This window comes from Entelurus aequoreus, linkage group LG12 (assembly GCF_033978785.1).
Source record: "Entelurus aequoreus isolate RoL-2023_Sb linkage group LG12, RoL_Eaeq_v1.1, whole genome shotgun sequence".
Classification (NCBI taxonomy): domain Eukaryota; kingdom Metazoa; phylum Chordata; class Actinopteri; order Syngnathiformes; family Syngnathidae; genus Entelurus; species Entelurus aequoreus.
The window spans coordinates 34,862,622-34,882,664 of NC_084742.1; the positions used below are offsets into that span (position 1 = coordinate 34,862,622).

The 20,043-nt window shown below is 41.6% G+C and overlaps 2 protein-coding genes across 3 annotated transcripts in view; one reads left to right on the forward strand and one right to left on the reverse strand.

The window, feature by feature from the left end:
* LOC133662121 (protein phosphatase methylesterase 1-like) overlaps positions 1-20,043 on the reverse strand; it is a 50,766-nt gene that overhangs the window by 4,815 nt on the left and 25,908 nt on the right. For both annotated transcript variants that reach the window (XM_062065826.1, XM_062065827.1), the window contains 10 exons: positions 6,919-7,092; positions 6,529-6,718; positions 6,393-6,450; positions 6,260-6,311; positions 6,020-6,174; positions 5,849-5,939; positions 5,704-5,769; positions 5,487-5,625; positions 5,256-5,373; positions 5,133-5,177 (listed from right to left, as the gene is read on the reverse strand). In XM_062065826.1, the coding sequence (XP_061921810.1) occupies positions 5,133-5,177; positions 5,256-5,373; positions 5,487-5,625; positions 5,704-5,769; positions 5,849-5,939; positions 6,020-6,174; positions 6,260-6,311; positions 6,393-6,450; positions 6,529-6,718; positions 6,919-6,947 (943 nt within the window). In that variant the 5' untranslated portion in view covers positions 6,948-7,092. The remainder of the gene's footprint in view (positions 1-5,132; positions 5,178-5,255; positions 5,374-5,486; positions 5,626-5,703; positions 5,770-5,848; positions 5,940-6,019; positions 6,175-6,259; positions 6,312-6,392; positions 6,451-6,528; positions 6,719-6,918; positions 7,093-20,043) is intronic.
* Positions 10,270-13,469, forward strand: LOC133662120 (G protein-regulated inducer of neurite outgrowth 1-like). Its single transcript, XM_062065825.1, has 3 exons — positions 10,270-10,312; positions 10,518-11,495; positions 11,575-13,469. Exons 2-3 carry the CDS (start codon positions 10,529-10,531, stop codon positions 12,528-12,530), a joined length of 1,923 nt encoding a protein of 640 aa, XP_061921809.1. The 5' UTR covers positions 10,270-10,312; positions 10,518-10,528; the 3' UTR covers positions 12,531-13,469.

Sequence of the window (20,043 nt, forward strand, 5' to 3'; positions counted from 1 at the left end):
TTTCAATTTCTTACACAGATGTATGGCCAGAGGGGGAGCACTTTAATTTTTTACACACACTTGTTATTTCATATGTTGGCCAGAGAGGGAGCACTTTTAAAACCGACACAGTCAATTTGAAAAATCCCTCCTTTTTAGGACCACCCTAAAATTTTGATAGATGTCACCACCAGGGGTGCAAATGGGACATTCTCTATTAGATGCAATGGTTTTCCGTATTGGGACCATGATTTATGTCCTAACTTGTTCACTGGTCCTCATATGGAAGGTATTTTTCCTTGATGTCTCAAGAAGGGTAGAAATACAACAACACACACACATGGTTATGGGAGGAGACGTTTGGAAGTGGCGCTGCCTCTGAGCAGCGACATGCAAAAGTAGTCGCTCTGTTGTTTGTCCTTTTTCTTTTATTCTGTTTGTCATGTGCGATCAGTGTTTTGTGTTATCATCATGAGCTAATGAGCGCACGGGCTTTGCGGCCGAGCGGCTCTTATGAGAGGAGCTCTGAATGGCGTTGCCCGAGGTACAGTCACAGCTGAGAACTGTAGTGGTGTAGCGGCCAGCAGCTCCACTCACTGCAATACAGCCGTGACTTTTTGATCCGCTGTAGAGGCTCAAAAGTCGGGACCTTGGGCGGCGGCACGTACGAGGAAGCCGCGCACGGTGCCGCTAGGAGCGGTCTCGAAAAGGAAGCGAGGGCGGAAAGGAGGAGTGCGACAGCGGCTTCGCCGACTTGGATTACGCCACTTAACCCTTCCCTCCATCATCCTCAGTAACGCACAATCACTGAGGAACAAAGTAGATGAGCTTCAAGCTCATGTAAACTGCATATCCGAATACAGGAACGCTTGTGTGATTGCACTAACAGAGACGTGGTTAAAGGATCACGACTTGAACCAGGACCTGGAAATCACTGGTTTCGGGCAGCCTTTTCGGCTCGACAGAGACGCACAGCTGACGGGAGGCGTGTGCTTGTATGTGAACCCAGCCTGGTGCAAGACTGTCACGGTGCGGGAAACTATATGTCGCCCCGACATTGAACTTTTAAGTGTCTCACTGCGGCCGTCTTATTTACCGCGAGAAATCCCACAGCTGTTCATGACAGTTGTCTACATCCACCCCAGAGCTAATATGGGAGAGGCAACATCCACTATTGTTAAACTTGTGCACCGTCTTCAAAGTATCAGCCCCGAAGCCCCCCATTTTTTATTGGGAGATTTTAATTCATGTAGCCTGAAGAAGTCCCTAGGTCACTTTTACCAGTATGTAACCTGCCCAACTAGGCATGGAAAAATTCTGGACCTGTGCTGTGGCACCATAAAAGGCGCTTACAAATCCTACGGACTAGCACCATTAGGCTCATCTGATCACAACAGCATCATCCTGGCCCCTGTGTATAAACCGGCCCTCAAGAGAGGAAAAGTGGAGTGCAAGGAGGTGGCTGTGTGGACCGAAGGCTCTATTCGTGAACTAAATGGTTGCTATGACAGCACCAATTGGGATGTTTTTAAAGACTCTTGTAAGGACCTGAACGAACTGAGTGACACTGTGACAAGTTATATTAAATTTTGTGAGGAAATGACTATCCCGAGGAAGATAATTAAAGTATACCCAAATAATAAGCCATGGGTTAGCAAATCCCTTAAAAATTCCTTAAACTTGAAAAAGTTGGCTTTTTATCAGGGTAATATTGGAAAACAAAGAGAAGCTCACAAGCTGGTCAAAAAAGAGATGAAAATGGCCAAGCTACAGTATAAAGATAAGGTAGAGGAAGAACTAAAAATGGTAGTTCACGCTCTGCTTGGAGGGGAATTAAGTCCATGGTCGGAATGCAAGACTCCAAAAAAGGTCTGTCTAACCCCCACAAGCCTGATTCTGTAATAGCAGATGACTTAAATCAGTTCTATTTGAGATTTCATTCTCATGATTTCAGTAATGAACTATCTGAATTCAGAGGTGCCCCTGTGAGCAGTCAGATTCAGATTAATGAAATGGATGTCTGGAGAACATTTGAGCAGACAAATGTGAGGAAAAGCCAGGGGCCTGACTGCATTAGTGGTAAACTACTTAAAGAATGTGGTCTGTTTTTATGTGGCATTTTCTCTCACATCTTCCAACTGTCTTTATCACAGAACTGTGTCCCCAAATTATGGAAGGAGTCCCTTGTAGTACCTGTTGCAAAGGTCCCATCACCAAGGGAACTGAATGACTACCGCCCTGTGCCATTGACCTCCCTGGTGATGAAAAGCTTCGAGAAAATAGTGAAGCAGAGTTTAATGGTCATGACCCAGGATGCAATTGACCCACTACCGTTTGATTATCAGCCCAGGAAAGGTGTGGATGATGCCATAGCAACATTACTACACCTTTTTGTTTGGCATCTAGATGGAAATAAAACACATGCACGCTTATGCTTTGTGGATTTTTCATCTGCGTTCGACTGCATGCAGCCACACATTCTGGCTCGTAGACTGCTGAATATGTCCAATATTGACTTTGGTACTATATGCTGGCTAGTGGACTTTCTCACCTCAAGATCACAGAGGACCCGTGTTAATAGCACAATGTCTGACGCTCGCTTATGCTCCACAGGATCACCCCAGGGACGGGTCCTGTCCCCCCTGCTGTTTGTACTGTATACAAATGACTGTCAGAGCACACTTCAGTCAAGGTACATCACTAAGTTTGCAGATGACTCGGTCATAGTCAGTCTCCCGCAGGCCAAAGAGTCAGACCACGGTCCGGTTTTGGAGAACTTTCTCAAATGGTGCGATGATTCGTACCTGGAGCTTAATGGCGATAAAACGAAGGAGATGTACATTGACTTTCGCCGTGATCCCCCTGCCAAAGCACCCATTCTCACTTATGGCTCTGCTGTTGAGATAGTCCGTGAATACAAGTATCTAGGCACAATTTTAGACATTAAATTGACCTTTGATGCCAGAGGCTGTTTTTCTTGAGGAGACTGAGGGGCTTTGAGGTTGATAGGACACTGATGAGGATGTTCTATTCATCTTGTATCGAGTCCATTTTAACTTATTCTATCACTTCCTGGTTTGGTAACCTCAGTGTGGCCAATAAAAACAGACTAGGTGGTATATTTAAGGTGTGCCAAAAGACCATAGGCACTACCTTGAACCCCCTGAACCAGATCTATCAGGCCAGAGTCATCCAGAAGGCAAAGGCCATTCTGGTCAACCCTCAGCACCCTCTCTTCCCAGAGTTTAGACTCTTGCCCTCAGGATGCAGGTACGCCCCTAGTAATAGAAAGGCCAAAAACAACAGATACATAAGATCCTTTGTTCCCTCAGCTGTTGATTTTATAAATGAGCTTCTTAAACAAGCTTAGCTGCTATGCAGTCACTTTAGTGGGAAGCGACGTGTGTTGATTAGTTTTTATTGTATTACAAATGCTTTTACTTTTTAGCTCAATGCCTTCATGATGGTTTGTATGTTGTATGTATTTTATGTATTTGTACCTTGTTTCACTGTTGTACCTTGTTTTTACTGTTGAACCTTGTTTTAATGACTACTGCTGCAAACCAAATTGCCCCTCGGGGACAATAAAGATTTTCTAAGTCTAAGTCACACACACACACACACACACACACACACACACACACACACACACACACACACACACACACACACACACACACACACACACACACACACACACACACACACACACACACACACACACACACACACACACACACACGCACAAATGCACGCACGCACGCATGCACACATGCACACACACATGCACACACATTCTTGCATTTAGTACCTTCTTGAGACCTGAGAAAAATGCCAACCTTTTTAGGACCACCCTTTCTAGATATATAAAGAAGTGTATTTACAACATTAATAATATATACATACTATGCAAATATAAAAAAGCTTGTTGTGAAAAATAAGTTGGAATTTCACAAGAAAAAATGTCACAATTTCACAAGAAAAACTTGGAATTTTGGCAGTATTATCATAAAAGTTGTCATTTTACTCAACACAAGTCAAAATTTTACAAGATAAACTGAACATTTGTGCAATATTATGATAACAGTTGGAATTTTACTCAATAACAGTCTCAATTTCACAAGAAAAGCTTAGCATTTTGGCAATTTTATGAAAAGAGTCGCAATTTTACTCGACAAAAGGCACAATTTTGTAAGAAAACTTTAAAATGTTGGCAATATTATAATAATAATCGGAATTTTACTTGGCAAAATTATGACAAAAGTCATAATTGTACTCAAAAAATGTCACTATTTTACATTAACAACAAAAAAATTGGCAATATTATGATAAAAGTCAGAATTTTATATGACAAATGCCACCATTTGCATTAAAAAGTAATAATTTTAAGTAAAAATGCAATAATTTTACAAGAAATATTGCAATATCACAGAAACAGAAATAATATGAGAAATTGTTCCTAATTTTTATTAAAAAAAAATCGACACATTGTGATTCGTTAATTAATTTTTAATTTAATTTTTCGTTTGTAATTGGTTTTTAATCTTCATTATTTTCTACAAGTTATTACAGTAGTTCTCTATATACATATTTATTTTGTTAATTTCGGCCAAAGGGGGTGCATTTCAATTTCTTACACTCACTTGTTATTACATATGTTGGCCAGAGGGGGAGCACTTACTTTTTTTACACACACTTGTTATTTCATATGTTGGCCAGAGGGGGAGCACTTTTAAAACCGACACAGTCAATTTGAAAAATCCCTCCTTTTTAGGACCACCCTAATTTTGATATATTTCACCACCAGGGGTGCAAAGGAGACATTCTCTATTAGATGCAATGGTTTTCCGTATTGGGACCATGATTTATGTCCTAACTTGTTCACCGGTCCTCTTTATGGAAGATACTTTTCCTTGTTGATGTCTTAAGAAGGGTAAAATTACAAGAACCCACACGCACACACACACACATGCACGCACACGGCCGTGATGTCACTTTCCGCTTCACCGCTGACTGGCAGCACCAGGTGCTATCTCCATGGAGACCTCAGCAAAGATGCACACACAATGTATAAAAAGCTTTGCAACTATTCCAACTAGCATTCTTTTCCCTAGAATTCTTGGCTACTATGGGAACGAGGGGGCATGGCTTACCTTGGATCTGGCCTATGGTCAGGTCACGGTCAAGCCGGTCGATTCCTGCCAACACATGAGAGTTTCATATGAGCTTTAGGCAAGCTGGTAGAAAGGAACATTGAGAGATCATTATGTTCTCACCAGCCAGGAGGAGAAGCTTTGGCAGGTTGCAGGACAAAAAGAGGTTGGACGTTCCCCGAAACCAGCCGTCCCAGTATTTCTCCGACTTCGACAGGTCTATGCGCCATCTGTAGACACTCTGGCACACCACAACATGCACATTCTATCGTCATTTCCAGTGCCAAATGGTGGCTGTGAGGATGCTTACAATGGGATGTGTGTCACATTGATGTTCGAGTGTGTTTTTCATACCTGGCCTTCGCTGAGGCTCACCTCCGTGGCGGCGTTGTCTTTATCATAGCTTTGGTCGTAGAACTCCTCGTTGCATTCGACCACCACATCGCTCACTGGGCTGGCCTGCTCCAGAGAGTCAGTCTCCTCTACCTCACACCTAACACAGAGCACCAATTAAGAGGAGGGACCGGGGATGAAGTCAGGCACCTCTACTGACCAATTAACACCAGCCTACCTTTTGATTTGACCAACCATCGACACTCTAGCAGATTCCAGATTCCGGATTTGCCCGCTCTTGACACTAACGTGGGCAGTTTTCATATTGTATGCAGCTATAACAAAGTATTAAACAATACTAAACTGTGGCGATGAATGCTCACCTCCACTCGATGGCGTGGTCCATAGACTTGAAGGACTTGGGTCTTCCTTTCAGGAAATTCTGTATGCTGTGAAGCGCCTCCATTGCACTTCCTGCCATCCACGTTTGGGAAATCGCCATTTCGGAGTGATGAATGAGTATAAACTGAGCAGAACTACAAAAAACTCCTCACCCTCGACAACATCGATGGCCACCAGTCCCACAGTGGTTGGCAACAGCTCATTGCCGGATGTGTGCACTGCAATCGCCCCGCCGACCCCGTGGCCAATCAGGACAATGGGGGGAGGAGTCTCGCCATAGCATGCTCTGACCACGTTGGCAATGTCGCTGCAAATGGAGGAGAAGCATTATTAGTGTTATTTCACAAGAAGTCGTGACTCCTCGTTGTTGTTGTCATCCCAGACATGGTTACCTGGACATGGTTTGAGTGGAGAAGTCATCTGATTGGCGGACCAGAGTGTCACCTGGATGAAGCACAAAATCCACAATGAAAACTATTTTGTAATTGCTATCAAAATGAGACAAGGGATGTTTGGTTCCCTCACCGTGACCCCTGAGGTCCATGGCAAGCACCCGGCAGCACACTCTGGCAGCGATGGCGGTCTGCAACACACAAAAAGAAGGCAAAGCATGAGATTTAGCCTAATGTCTTCACTTGTACGCTTTGTTGGGAGCACTCACAGTGAAGACTGCCCAGGACAAGGCCGAGTGTCCTCCCCCATGCAGAAGAACGAGCAGGGGCCCCTCGTGTCCCGCTTTGTAAACCCGGAAGATGTCTCGGCTGTCGGCCTGGCCCACGTTTACGTCCTCCATCTGATCGAAGTACTCTTGCCACGGTACGGGCGAGTAGTCGAGCTTCTGGCCGACGTCACTGGTCGACATGCGGGCACAAGGAAACACTGTATATTCACGGCAAAAGAATGATATTTACAGTCAGAATGACGCTAAAATAGCTTAGGCTCGACTGACCGATACTGGGTGAACTAGGCAGCTAACGCTAATTCATCAGACAGGTTTGTTTTGTTCCTTCAGTGCCACAACACTCACAGGTGTTTTGGAAAGGCGACTTACTGCTCCGTATCAAAGTTCTCCTCCCACATGTTTGCTCCCAAGCGGTTGTAGTCTTGGATCCGGCGCGTACGTGCTGATGGAAAGGGAAGGCGTTTTCCTCAAACGTCTCTTTCCGGCAACATCTAGACACCTTCTTTCACATCCCTGGACCGAATAAGCAGCGCCGGCTGACACCTTAAAGGACAATAAAGAGTCAGCTGGCGTTGTCAGGGAGTATTTCGGCGGCCGCGTCCTATTGGCCGACCCCTTAGAAGTGGGCTAGGAGATTGACACTGTCCAAACTCAGGGCTTGATGTACTAAAGGTTTGCGTGTTATAAAACACGTGCAAACTTAATAGCGCACACAAAGCTGATCTACTGAGCTCGTGCTAAGAGGATTGCGTCTCTTAAATGTGCAAAATAGAGGGCGCAATCCATTTAGCGTGCCTGTCTTCATGTAGACCAGGGGTGACAAACGTACGGCCCGCAAACAGATTTTATTCCGCCCGCGGGATGAGTTTGCAAAGTATAAAAATGAGCCGAAATTTTTGAATGAAAGAAACTGCTGTTGTAAATGTGTCCACTAGATGTCACCATAGCAATTCTTTGTATCTTTGTAGATGATGCTACATATGTGCAAAATAAACCACATGATGTTAGTACATCAGTTGAGAAAAATGAGCAAACTACATAAATAACATCCTGTATTTTGATTTTGATATAATTTTTTTTATCTTGATGGATTGACAATGAACACCAATGAGTTGACTGATGAACATTATCAGATAATTTATTCAGGAAGTATAAATAACAACAAATAAAGATAGAATACTATTAACCGCAACATGTAAGTGTAAAAAACCCCCAACAACATTATGATTAGTACATTTTAAGAATGTGCTTGTTCTATTTTTAAACAAAGAAAACAATCTGAAGTTGTCTTTATTTGTAAGTTATCGTGCCGTGATTTCACTAGTCCAGCCCACTTGGGAGTAGATTTTTCTCCATGTGGCCCCCGATCTAAAATGAGTTTGACACCACTGATGTAGATGCAGAATATATTGTAATTATTTGAATACCCACAATACTGGGCGGAACAGGTGCAAATATAATCATTCAGCGCACACAATGGGATTTCTCAATACTAAGTACTAATACTAAGACTGTTCTGTGGTCGCTGTTTTGCATCTATATTTAGCATTAGCTGTCCAGCCACTCAGGAAAATCGTATTTTTGATGCAGATGCCCATATCTGCTGTACAGACTGCACATTTTAAATCTATGTGCAAACTTACAGTTACACACAAATGGCTGTGAGAAAGGAGGTGGTTGTGCTGCAAAGATATATGATGGACAAAGAATCCTCCATCCTAGGTCAACATATTTGGGCGGTCAGAAATAATTAAAAACAATAGACGTATTCTAATTCGTAAACAAACGTAAATAAAAGTCCGCTTGCTGCGGAGCCAATGGGAAGTCCTCTATTCCACCCATAAAACCCAATAAATAACCATCCAAAAACCGCCCACGATACTCTATTTACATTTCGTGACTTGAATATTAACCACGTATTAGTGATATTGTTGTTATAAGCGCTAACACACACAAACAATATACAGTAGCGCCAGGATCACAAGCTTGTGTGCCAATGTTGACATGATCGACTCATTAGCTGTTTTCTTGCTCCTCAAACTTTATTCTAGATCATAAATCATGCCTCTCACATGGATAGGACTTCTTCTGACAAGTTGGGACACTTTAACAACCAATTTAGACCCGGGAATGGCAAGAGCGACACAAAAAGACTCTTGGTTCCACCCTACTTTTCTTTGTGAGGATTATGAGTCATTCTTCATCTAAACGGGAATATATGAACATCCTAGTAGTCGGCATCCTAATGACAGCAGACCTTTACAGTAAGTGATGTTTTGTTAAGTTTGTTGGCTCTCATAAAGTCTGCAGGGAGTAATATTAAATATTATGAATGTGCCTGTTACTACATTACATATATACTTACATCTATATAAAACCTTAAGGGAGGTGTTTGGATGTTTTTTTAGGGGCTTCATAGGCAGAATAGAGCTGCTCCCATAGGCTCCATTATAAGCAGACTTTTTATCGCATTGATTTACTATTTAGAATGCATTAAAACATTTTTTTCTGTCGTCATGTCTTTCATAATGATTGGGAACGAAAAAGTACAGTTCCCCTTTAAGGGGCTGATGAAAACAAATGTATTTAATATGTTTTGGTCTTTGCTGGCAATGAAAACAACTTCTTGCAGTACGCATTTTTTAATTATTTTTTTAAACGTCTGTATCATTTCAGTGCACCAACGTATTAGTGACACCTTTAGGATGTTAAAAAGTGGGTTAATAAAGTTAAAGTTAAAGTACCAATGATTGTCACACACACACTAGGTGTGGTGAAATTTGTTCTCTGCATTTGACCCATCCCCTTGTTCACCCCCTGGGAGGTGAGGGGAGCAGTGAGCAGCAGCAGTGAGCAGCAGCAGTGGCCGCGCCCAGGAATAATTTTTGGTGATTTAACGGTTTAATGGTTCCATTATGATCACACTGCAGGACTGTTTTTAAAATTCCCAGAAAAAGTAGTACATGTCTACTTGATATTTTAAAAAAAAAGCAAAACGCCACAGGTAGGAGGCGCATGATAACATGAATGTGGAGGGAACTGAGTATTGTAGTTCACGCAAAATCCTCATTTAAATAGGACAGTCTGCACTACTTTTGCTCTTGCTATCTATTGCGCACACAGACTTAGTGGATCATATGCAACTTATTAGTACAGTCAATTTGAAACACTCAATTTAAAGTGAATAAACAGCATTAAATGTTTCAGTTGTACATTAGGCCACATGTAGAACAGCTTTGTAATTATTGCGTCAAAGGTCAGACACTTAAACGGACATACAGATAAGATATATAAAAATACATAAACTGACTTTACATACTAATGTATATAATTTCTAAATCTAAACATTGAATCATAAATGGTCTCTCGCACGCACGCAGGCACAAACACATGCAAACACACACGCACACACAGACGCACTAAACACGCACAAAGCACTCAGGTGTCGGTGACAGTCAGTATCCAAGTAACCAGCAGAAGACGACTCAACAAAATGTCATTTGAAAATGCACACACTACAAAGACCTAATAACGACGACAGAAACTTACATGCTTCAATAAAGTACTATCTATCTATCTTATGTGTCTTTATTAAGGATCCCAAAAGATGGCAGGGGTAAATGAATGTAGATGTGTGCCTTGCCTCCTTCTTATTTATTCATACGTGCCTCCTGTGAGGCGGCGGAGATTCGATGCCTTTAGTCGGTGAGGAGACGTCGGCAAGGCGGCACATTGCGTGAGTGGAAGCTGACATCCAAGTATGGTGAGAGGACTTATTCTTAACACTGCAATCAATGTGTGTTTTTGTTAATGGTAATACTGTATTGCTACGATGTATATCTCCATGTAGGTTATGCCAAACAGTATTGATACAATACATTTGATTACATTTTAACATAATAAAACTAATGCACAAATTAAACTTGCATGTTTTGCTTTCCATGCCCTAAAACAAAACAACTGTCAAGCGTTTGCTACCATGGAAACCTCATACAACTCCGAGCGCAGGAAGGATACTGTTAAATCCCAACAACAGATTCCAGGGCTTGCAGGGTTTGTGAATTCCCTTGACCAAAACGATGCTAATGCCCAGACGGGAGAGGAGCCTAACTTCAACCTAAACCTCAGCGTGACCTCAATGAACGATCCCCGCTCTCAGAAGAATGATGGGAAACTTGCAGCAAGGCAAAGTCAGGAAGGCGGGAAGCCCAAAATCTCTTTGATGACCATGAAGGAATCTGAATCACACAGAGTGCAAAAATGTGTTCGCAGCCCCAGAGTAAGTGAGAGGGACAAAACACGAACATTGAGAGTGGACGCATCAGGCGCCTTAAAGCCCAAACCCCAAAGTGAAACCCCAATGAGGACGACCAGCCATGTTAAACTGAGCCTTAAAATGCAAAGCGTTAAGAAGCAAGATCCAATGGTCCAACATCACAGAGAAGATTCTGGGTATCATCTGGGTCAAACTTCTCCAGCCATTGAAGAAGCAGAACCAGCTATCCACACAGTTTCATCCACTTTTGTAAACCCAAAGCCACAAATGGAGAAGATGCAATCAATCCTTGTTGGTGACAATAATCCCAAACTATTCAAACCTACACTCAACTCCAAAATCACAATAGCGCCCAAAGACAGCCTTGAATCAAAAAGGGCTCCGAAAAACAGTTGTGGATCAAAGGGAAGTTCTGCGCAGAAAATGGGCTACAGCTTCAAGACGAGATCAAATGTTTACCCTAAGAGTGGATCCAGAGAAAGTCTCGACCGCAAAACTGACAGTGTAAGCAGTGACATGTTGGCCAAAGAAAATTCAAGTTTAAAATCTAGACCAGGTCCGAAACCCAAGTCGGATTCTTTTAAAACTGAACCGACTCTCCCCCCATCTATAATGGTCTCGCCAAGTCCAGTTTTAGTCTCTAGGCCTAGTAGTCCATGTTCTACTCTAGGTAAGAGTTTACAAGTGTTTTCTTTTAACAGCCAATTTCACCAACAGTTAATGTGTTGCTTTGGTTTCACTCCATCTAGTTCCTCTGGCCGCTTCCAGTCCAAAAACCAGAACCTGTGTTGCCGTGACCACACACGGAGAATGCACACAAGAGCCTGAATCTGTGGCAAACTTGACTAAGGGTCTTACCTTTGACATGGTGGACATGTCATCACTGACAAGGGGTGTTGCTCTGAAGAAAGGACAATGGAAGGTGACAGTGACAGGAGGAACTGTGCCATCACAGGAGGCCAAGCAGTGGTTGGTTGAGGCTGGGGGGTCCCCAGGAAGTAATGGGAGGCCACCTCAGAACAAAGTGGGTCAACTGAGAAACGAAAATGTCAACATCCCACTGTCACACCCCTTCCATTCTCCTTCTGCTCCAGAGAGGCTAAACTTCAGTGAGACGCTTCGTCCTCGGGCATCAGAGAGGAGAGAGGTGGGGGTCCAGGCGAAGGTGCGTGTGACGGAGCACTCGGTATCCACCAGTCCAAGCCTGCTAAGAGGAGCTCCCTCCTTCTCCCTGATTGGTTCTCCCAGCTGTCAATCATATAGCTTGACCTCTCCAACTGTGTCACTGTGTTGTGTGCCAGCTGTGCAGCCTCTTCGAAAGCATGTCTGTAAGATTGATATTGAGCTGTGCAGCCAAGTCAAACAAGAAAATGCTAATAGCATAAAGGGAGACGGTGAAGAAGTGAAGAATGTGAGGGTGCAAGCGGGAGAGGAAGTGGGAGCTACGCCACGGGATGTGGCGAAAGACGAGCAGGGAATGACGTGGGAGGTGTATGGCGCCTCAGTAGACCTAGAGTCTCAGTCCACAGCCATCCAGTCCCACCTTGAGTCCAAGATCCAGAAGCAGGCAAAACATATCCGGTCTCTGAGGAGGTTTATCAGGAAACACAACAGGAGAAAGAAACAGAAAAAGAAGAAGAAGAAGAGAAAGAGAGTAGGAAGGATGCTGAGGTGCTGCTGCACAGCTCCTTTGGGGCAAGATTGACCAGGAATTCAGGCATCCATGGAGGGAAATCATCATGATCCCCAAGCATGCTAATAAACAAATTATACTTCCACTTACTCTTGTAGTAGTGCACAATTTGTATGTGCAAAAAAGTAAAATGCATGCAACGTAAATTGTTAGTTTACTGAAGTGTGATAAAAACGTTTTCACTGGTGCTAAATATTTCAGCCACTTCCTTTTTTGGAACAAAATGTCACTGAACCAGCCAGGAAAAGTTCACTGCAGAAAACATGGATCAATTCAATCAGCAAGAATGCACTGTAGTAACTATTTTCTCAGTGTTTCACTTACCTCACATATTTAACACAAAACATACATGAACACAACTTCAAAATTAGGAAAGCACTCATCCACCATTTTATGACCACCTCCTCTTCGTCCCGGACCACGCTGAATTATTTAAAAACATTAAAAAATCACGCTGATGTCAACAACAGAAACCGGCTGCCATGTTTTATTCAGTCTGCACTTTAGGATACACAGAGGACTACAGTGCCCGAGCAAAAAAAAAAAAAACAAGACACCTTAGATCGGGGTTTTAAAGTTAAAGTGCCAATGATTGTCACACACACATTAGGTGCGGTGAAATTATCCTCTGCATTTGACCCATCCCCACAGGGGAGCAGTGAGCAGAAGCGGTGGCCACGGCCGGGAATCATTTGGTGATTTAACCCCCAACCTCCAATTCCAACCCTTGATGCTGAGTGCCACGTATTTCAAACTGGGCCCCAAGCAGAACAATTAGGGACATTTTTATACATTTTATCCATCAAATATGCTAAAACCAAGCCAGTGCAGGTGAAGACATGTTACGCGTTAAGAAATGTTAAGAGGCTCTGACTGTTGTGCTCAAATTTTGCTTCAAAATATACCCGCCCATGCTTTTAGATAAGCAAATAAACATTCAACACTCAAGTAAAAAACACTTATAAAATGTACCTCAATGACATTGTGACAATACAATTGCATTTTTTAAAATTTAATTTAAATTATGCAAGCAAGTAATAACTTGTGATTAATCATGATTAATCCAAATGTAAAAGTGTGATTAATCTGGTTTATAAAAATACTCGTTTGACAGCAACTTGTAAAAATGTATATTTATTTTATGTTTCCCTACAGTGTTCCCTAGGTTATCGTGAGGGTTATGTTACAGACCCACCCGGAGTATGTGAATTTCTGTGAAGTAAGGACCCACATATGTGGTCCTCTCCAAGGTTTCTCATAGTCATTCACATCGACGTCCCACTGGGGTGAGTTTTTCCTTGCCCTTATGTGGGCTCTGTACCGAGGATGTCGTTGTGGCTTGTGCAGCCCTTTGAGACACTTGTGATTTAGGGCTATATAAATAAACATTGATTGATTGATTGATTGATTGATTGATTGAAGATAAGGTCCTTTTTAAAAAAAAATTATAAAATAAAATAAGATGAATAAATTAAAAACATTTTCTTGAATAAAAAAGAAAGTAAAACATTATAAAAACAGTTACATAGAAACTAGTAATTAATGAAAATGAGTAAAATTAACTGTTAAAGGTTAGTACTATTAGCGGACCAGCAGCACGCACAATCATGTGTGCTTACGGACTGTGTCCCTTGCAGACTGTATTGATATATATTGATATATAATGTAGGAACCAGAATATTAATAACAGAAAGAAACAACCCTTTTGTGTGAATGTGAATAAGTGTAAATGGGGGAGGGAGTTTTTTTGGGTTGGTGCACTAATTGTAAGTGTATCTTATGTTTTTTATGTTGATTTAATTAAAAAACAAAAAACAAAAAAAACAAAAACAAAAAAAACCCGATACCGATAATTTCCGATATTACATTTTAAAGCATTTATCAGCCGATAATATCGGCAGGCCGATATTATCGGACATCTCTAGTAAGAAGTATTTTATCTATTATTGGTTAGCTTCAGAATAACAATGTTATTAAAAAGAATAAGATACTTATTATACTCTAAAAATGTTGGTGTTACTTAAAAATGCACGTATTTAGTTGTATTCAGTGTTAAAAAAAATGTTATATGGCTCTCACGGAACATTTTAAAATATTTGGCTTTTGTGGCTCTCTCAGCCAAAAAGGTTCCCGACCCTTGTTCTAGACCAAAAATCACTTCATATTCTCTACTGCTCGCTAGTGTTACCATATCTGAGTTATTGTGTGGAAATATGGGGAAACAACTACAAATGTGCGCTTCATTCATTAACTGTGCTACAAAAAAGATCAGTTAGAATAATACATCATATTGGATACAGAGGATCATATAAAAACCCTTAATTTTTATAAAATCACAATTATTGAAATTCAACGATTTGGTGCATTTGCAAACAGCTAAAATTATGTATAAAGCAAACTATAACCTGCTACCCAAGAATGTACAACAATCTCAACAAAAGAGGAGAAATATCACTGTAATGGCAATCTTCACCTTCAAATGTTCCAATTTATTGTCATTACTCAACAGGTTTGAGGGAGTGATCCTACGCAGTAGCAAACATTGTATATGAAGTGAGGTCCAGTCGGATATCCAGTTTATGCATATTTATTAACGAATTTGCAGGGTGAATGAAACATACCAGGGATTATTGCAGTGATATTGTGTTATATTGTAGCGTTGAACGGGTTTGACAAATGTCTTTGCTTGAAGATGTTAAGAAATGCTGACCCAATGAACGATCGGTTCAATCTTTTAATGATCAAGTCAATTTTAAACACACGCACACAAGTGAAAGCACAGCATACTTAGTCAACAGCCACACATGTCACACTCAGGGTGACCGTATAAAACAACATTAACACAGTCACAAACATGCACCACACTGTGAACCCACACCAAACAAGTAGACAAACACATTTCGGGAGAACATCCGCACCGCACCGCAACACAACATAAACACAACAGAACAGATACCCAGAATCCTTTGCAACACTAACTCTTCTGGGACGCTACAATATGTTCTCCTGCCTGTTGCTGTTGTCTGCTGTGGTTTGCTGTTGTCTGCTGCTGTCTGCTGCTGTCTGCTGCTGGTAAGAGCGGTTTGTGCTCCCACACCTGAGTCCTTCCTCGTTTGGCTCACCTGTGCTCCTACATATGCCTTCCCCCCCTGCACTGCTCAACCAAAAAGCCCGCCAACTAGTGACAAAATAAAGTAATGCCAACACAAAAATAAAGATGCCTTAAATGGCTCCTACACACCAGCCCCTAATTGTTCACACTGTAACAATTACTTGAAAGGGAGCCATTCAAATTCACTTTTACACGATTCTTCTTCTCAGTTTTGTGTTGTTGTTTTTTTCCGTTTTTTTTAAAAATTTCAAAATAAAAATATGTAGGCATTTATAGTTCATTAATCTTGAATCTTCATTAATCTTCAATTTCAGTTTGGAGGAGACATATCTTGGTTATTGGTCTTTCCAGTATGTTGTTTTTAGTCTTTTCCTTGTCTTTGCCTTTTCCTTCTTTGTCTTTTCCTTTGTCTACTTCATCCTCTTCTTCCACCACTTCTTCTTCTTCTTCTTCCACCACTTCTTCTTCTTCTTCAATTTGACAGGATCATTTTCAACACTACTCACAGCAGTTTGAACTTCTTTTCTTTTCCTAGTCAGTTGCAAGAGTGTGGTCTTTACTTTTAAACGCCAGGCTATTGCAATCTTCAGTCTCATCCAGGATGAGAAGTAGTGGATGAAATAGTTAGTTGGGTTCAACTGACTTTTGACAATGGCATTTACTGTGATGCCAGGTTTGATCTCTGGATCATCAACAGAGATTTTGGATTCAACTTGCAAGATTGGCCATTCTTGGCTTGCTTTCCAGAGAAAATCTGGTCCTCTTATCCAATTTTTGTAGCCTAGGAAGCGATCTGCTGTCAGCCCTCTTGATGCTGCATCTGCAGAGTTTTCCTTTGTGCACACGTATCTCCATTGTGATATGTCGGTAGCATCCCTTACAAAAGAGACTCTGTTTGCTACAAATGTTTTAAAGCGTTTGGTTTCGTTGCTTATGTATTTAAGCACGGTTGTGCTATCCGTCCAGAAAAATGATTTCTCCAGTTTTAACTGTAGATCCTTTCGCAGCATTGTGTCAACTTTGACAGCGAGGACAGCTGCAGCCAGCTCCATTTTGGGAATTGTCATTTGTTTTAATGGTGCCACTCTTGATTTTCCTATGATGAATGCAACATGCACTTCTTTGTTTTTGTTTTCCAGTCTTAGATATGAGACGGTTCTGTAGCCACTCTCACTGGCATCCGAAAAGTGATGCAGCTGTGAGTGTGTGATTTGACCAAAGTGTGTAGGCTTCATGCACCGGTCAACTTTAAACTCCTTCATTTTGCTGAGATCTGCTAGCCATCCTGTCCACTGTTGAGAGAAAACATGTGGTATGGTTTCATCCCATTCAAGCTTTTCCTTGCAGAGCTCCTGCATAATCATTTTGGCTGGCAGAGTAAATGGTCCTAGAAATCCTAAAGGGTCGTATACAGAGCTGACCACAGACAAAATGCCACGTCTAGTGTGTGGTCTTTCTGGTACAACAACTGTGAACTTGAACACATCAGTTTCCACACACCAGTGTAGTCCTAGGGCTCTTTCCATTGGTAGATTGTCCTTGTCCAAATCCAACTCCTTGATTTCTTTAGCCCTGTGCTCTTGTGGAATAGATGTTAATACAGCACGGCTGTTGCTGATCCATTTGGACAGAGTAAACCCACCCATTTGGCAGAGAGCAGTCAGATCTTTTACTAATTGTACAGCTTCTTGTTCTGTGGGAATCGAACGTAAACAGTCATCTACATAAAAGTTATGGCGTACTGTGTCTGTCACCTCAGGTGGAAAATGAGCTTGGTTGTCTTCAGCAGTTTTCCTCAAAGCGAAATTTGCACAACTTGGTGATGACACAGCTCCAAATAGATGTACCTTCATCCTATATTCAGTCAGATCTTGCTGCATATCACCATCAGGCCACCATAAGAATCTCAGGTAGTCGACATGCTTATCAGACCTTAACAACCGGTTCTTGTCTGAATCTGATGAGGACTCCGATAAGTGAGTTGGTAAGATCAGGACCCTGAAGTAGTTCACAGTTCAGTGATGTTCCTTTAAAGACTGCACCACAGTCAAAAACAACTCTTAATGTTCCTTTTTTTGAGTGGTGCACACCATGATGTGGAATATACCACAGTCTTCCAGCTTTTCTATTCAGCTGGTCTGCTGGTACCAATTCAGCATAGCCACTGTCAATCATATCTGTGAGGAAAGATGTATATTCTTTATGGAACTTTTCATTTTTGTTGAACTTGCGTTTCAGGCTCTGGATGCGTTGCTCTGCAATACAACGGTTGTTCGGCATGATGGGATCTTCTTCTTTAAAAGGTAAGTTTAAACAGTAATGTTCATCTTTAATCTTTGCATAGTGACTCACAATATCAAGAAACTTTTCCTCTTCTCTTGACATTTCCTCTGTTTCCTTACTGGATCTTTCACTGAAATCTTGGTTGTACCGTTTGACTAATACGTCCTCCAGGTTTAGAATATATATTCTATTGACATCAGCAACAGGGCAGCCATTATGCCTGCTGGTGTCATCTCCTTTTAAAGGACCATAAATGACCCATCCCAATAGGGTCCTCACAGCGTATGGCCCGTCCTCCTGGCTGTTGACCACCTCCCAGGGTTCCAGTACCTTAGAGGCATTCATGCCAATGAGGAGGTCGATGTCAGAGTCAATTTCAGGTAATGTGATATGATTTAGATATGGCCAGTGTTTCAAATCCTGCTGTTTTGGAATATTGTGTGGTGAAACTGGCATGGTTTTGTGTGTAAATACATCAGGCAATTGAATAAAGTCATTCGTATTTATCCTGGCTATTTCCAGTCCAGTGATGTGGTAGCTGGTTTCGGGTTTCACTTGATTCATGGTTTTGAGAAGGATGTTTGTTCTTTGTCCTGTAATGTTCAGTCTTTGCATCAGTGATCCAAAAATGCATATGTTTGTAACGCTGTGTCTCCCTTGTTGCTTTTAACTTGTACAGGTACAATGGAGTAGATGGAGGGGTCCTCCCCGGCCCCAATATGACCACAAGTGTGCTTGGGAGGTGGGACAACAGTATTGGTTCCAATTGATTTGGTTTGTGTTTGTTCTGTCTGTTCAATGTGGAGTATTTGTGGATGTTGTTGTTTACAGATTTCACATAATAGACGATTTCTGCAGTCTCGACTTAAATGTCCTATTTTCAGACAGCCAAAACAGACTCCTTTTTCCTTTAAGAAGTCTATATTTTCTTTGTGCTTCTTCCTCTTGAATTGTGGACAGCACTCCAGTGTGTGACCACTCTTCTTACAGAACAGACAACTGTGAGATTTGACAATCACATTCCTTTTTCCTTCATTTGACTCCACAGTTTCTATGGGTATTAATGTTGTTGCAAAGCTGCTTCTTGGACATGACTTTACTCTTGGCTTAGGGACGGATGAGGGTTTGACAGTTGATTGCTTAGTGTCCTGAATGTTACCAAACAGTGGATCAGAGAGTATTTTGACTTGTTTTTCAATAAAGTTCACAAGGTCTGGGAAAATAGCACGATGGCCTTGCTTCTCCTGTAGGTCACAGGCCTTGTTCCTCCACTGCTCTCTGAGCTTGTATGGAAGCTTTAGGATGATGGTCCTCATATTAGAAACAACATTCAGTTCTTCCATATAGGCCAGATTTCCCATTGCATTGGAACAACTTCTGAGGAATAGAGAGAATGCTCTCAATCCTTTTATATCCTCCAATTTAATTGTTCCCCAGGAAAAAGCCTTTTCCATATATGCTGTTGCAATATGATATTCATTACCAAAATGTTCCTTGAGTAGCTGTCTTGCCTTCTGGTAGCCCTGGGACGGAGGCATATGTTGGCAACTTTGAACCAGCTCTTTTGGATGCCCTCTAGTATATTGTTCCAAATAATGCAAACAGTCATAGGTGTCATACTTTTTCTCCACTCCATATTCAAATGCCCTTATAAAGGTTTCATACTGAAACGGATCTCCATCAAACACAGGTACGTCTCTTGATGGTAAAGAGGAATGGACATTCTGCTTAACCAATAAGGCATTAAAATCATGTTGTGCTTTTAGTAAATCAAGAATGTGATCTTGTTTGATGGCATTTGTGACACGGGATGTAGTGTGAACTGTATGACCTTTAACATCCTCTTTTTTCATTTGTACAGTTGATTTTGACAGATTGTCAGTTTGCATTAAAGAGAGAGCAGCCTGTCTTGGAGTCATGTAATGAGCTTTGGTATATTTTTCATATATGAATTGTTTTGGCTTCCCGACCTTTGTGTCAGAGAGGGGAATTGTTTTCTTTGGAGCAGCAGCTACCTTGTGTGATTCAGAGCTCATTTTTGACACTCTTGATCCTTCCCTAGATCCCATGGTTTCAAAAACTTGTTCCCTTGCATTTGCTGCTGCCAGCTTGGTTTCCATTTCCAACTTT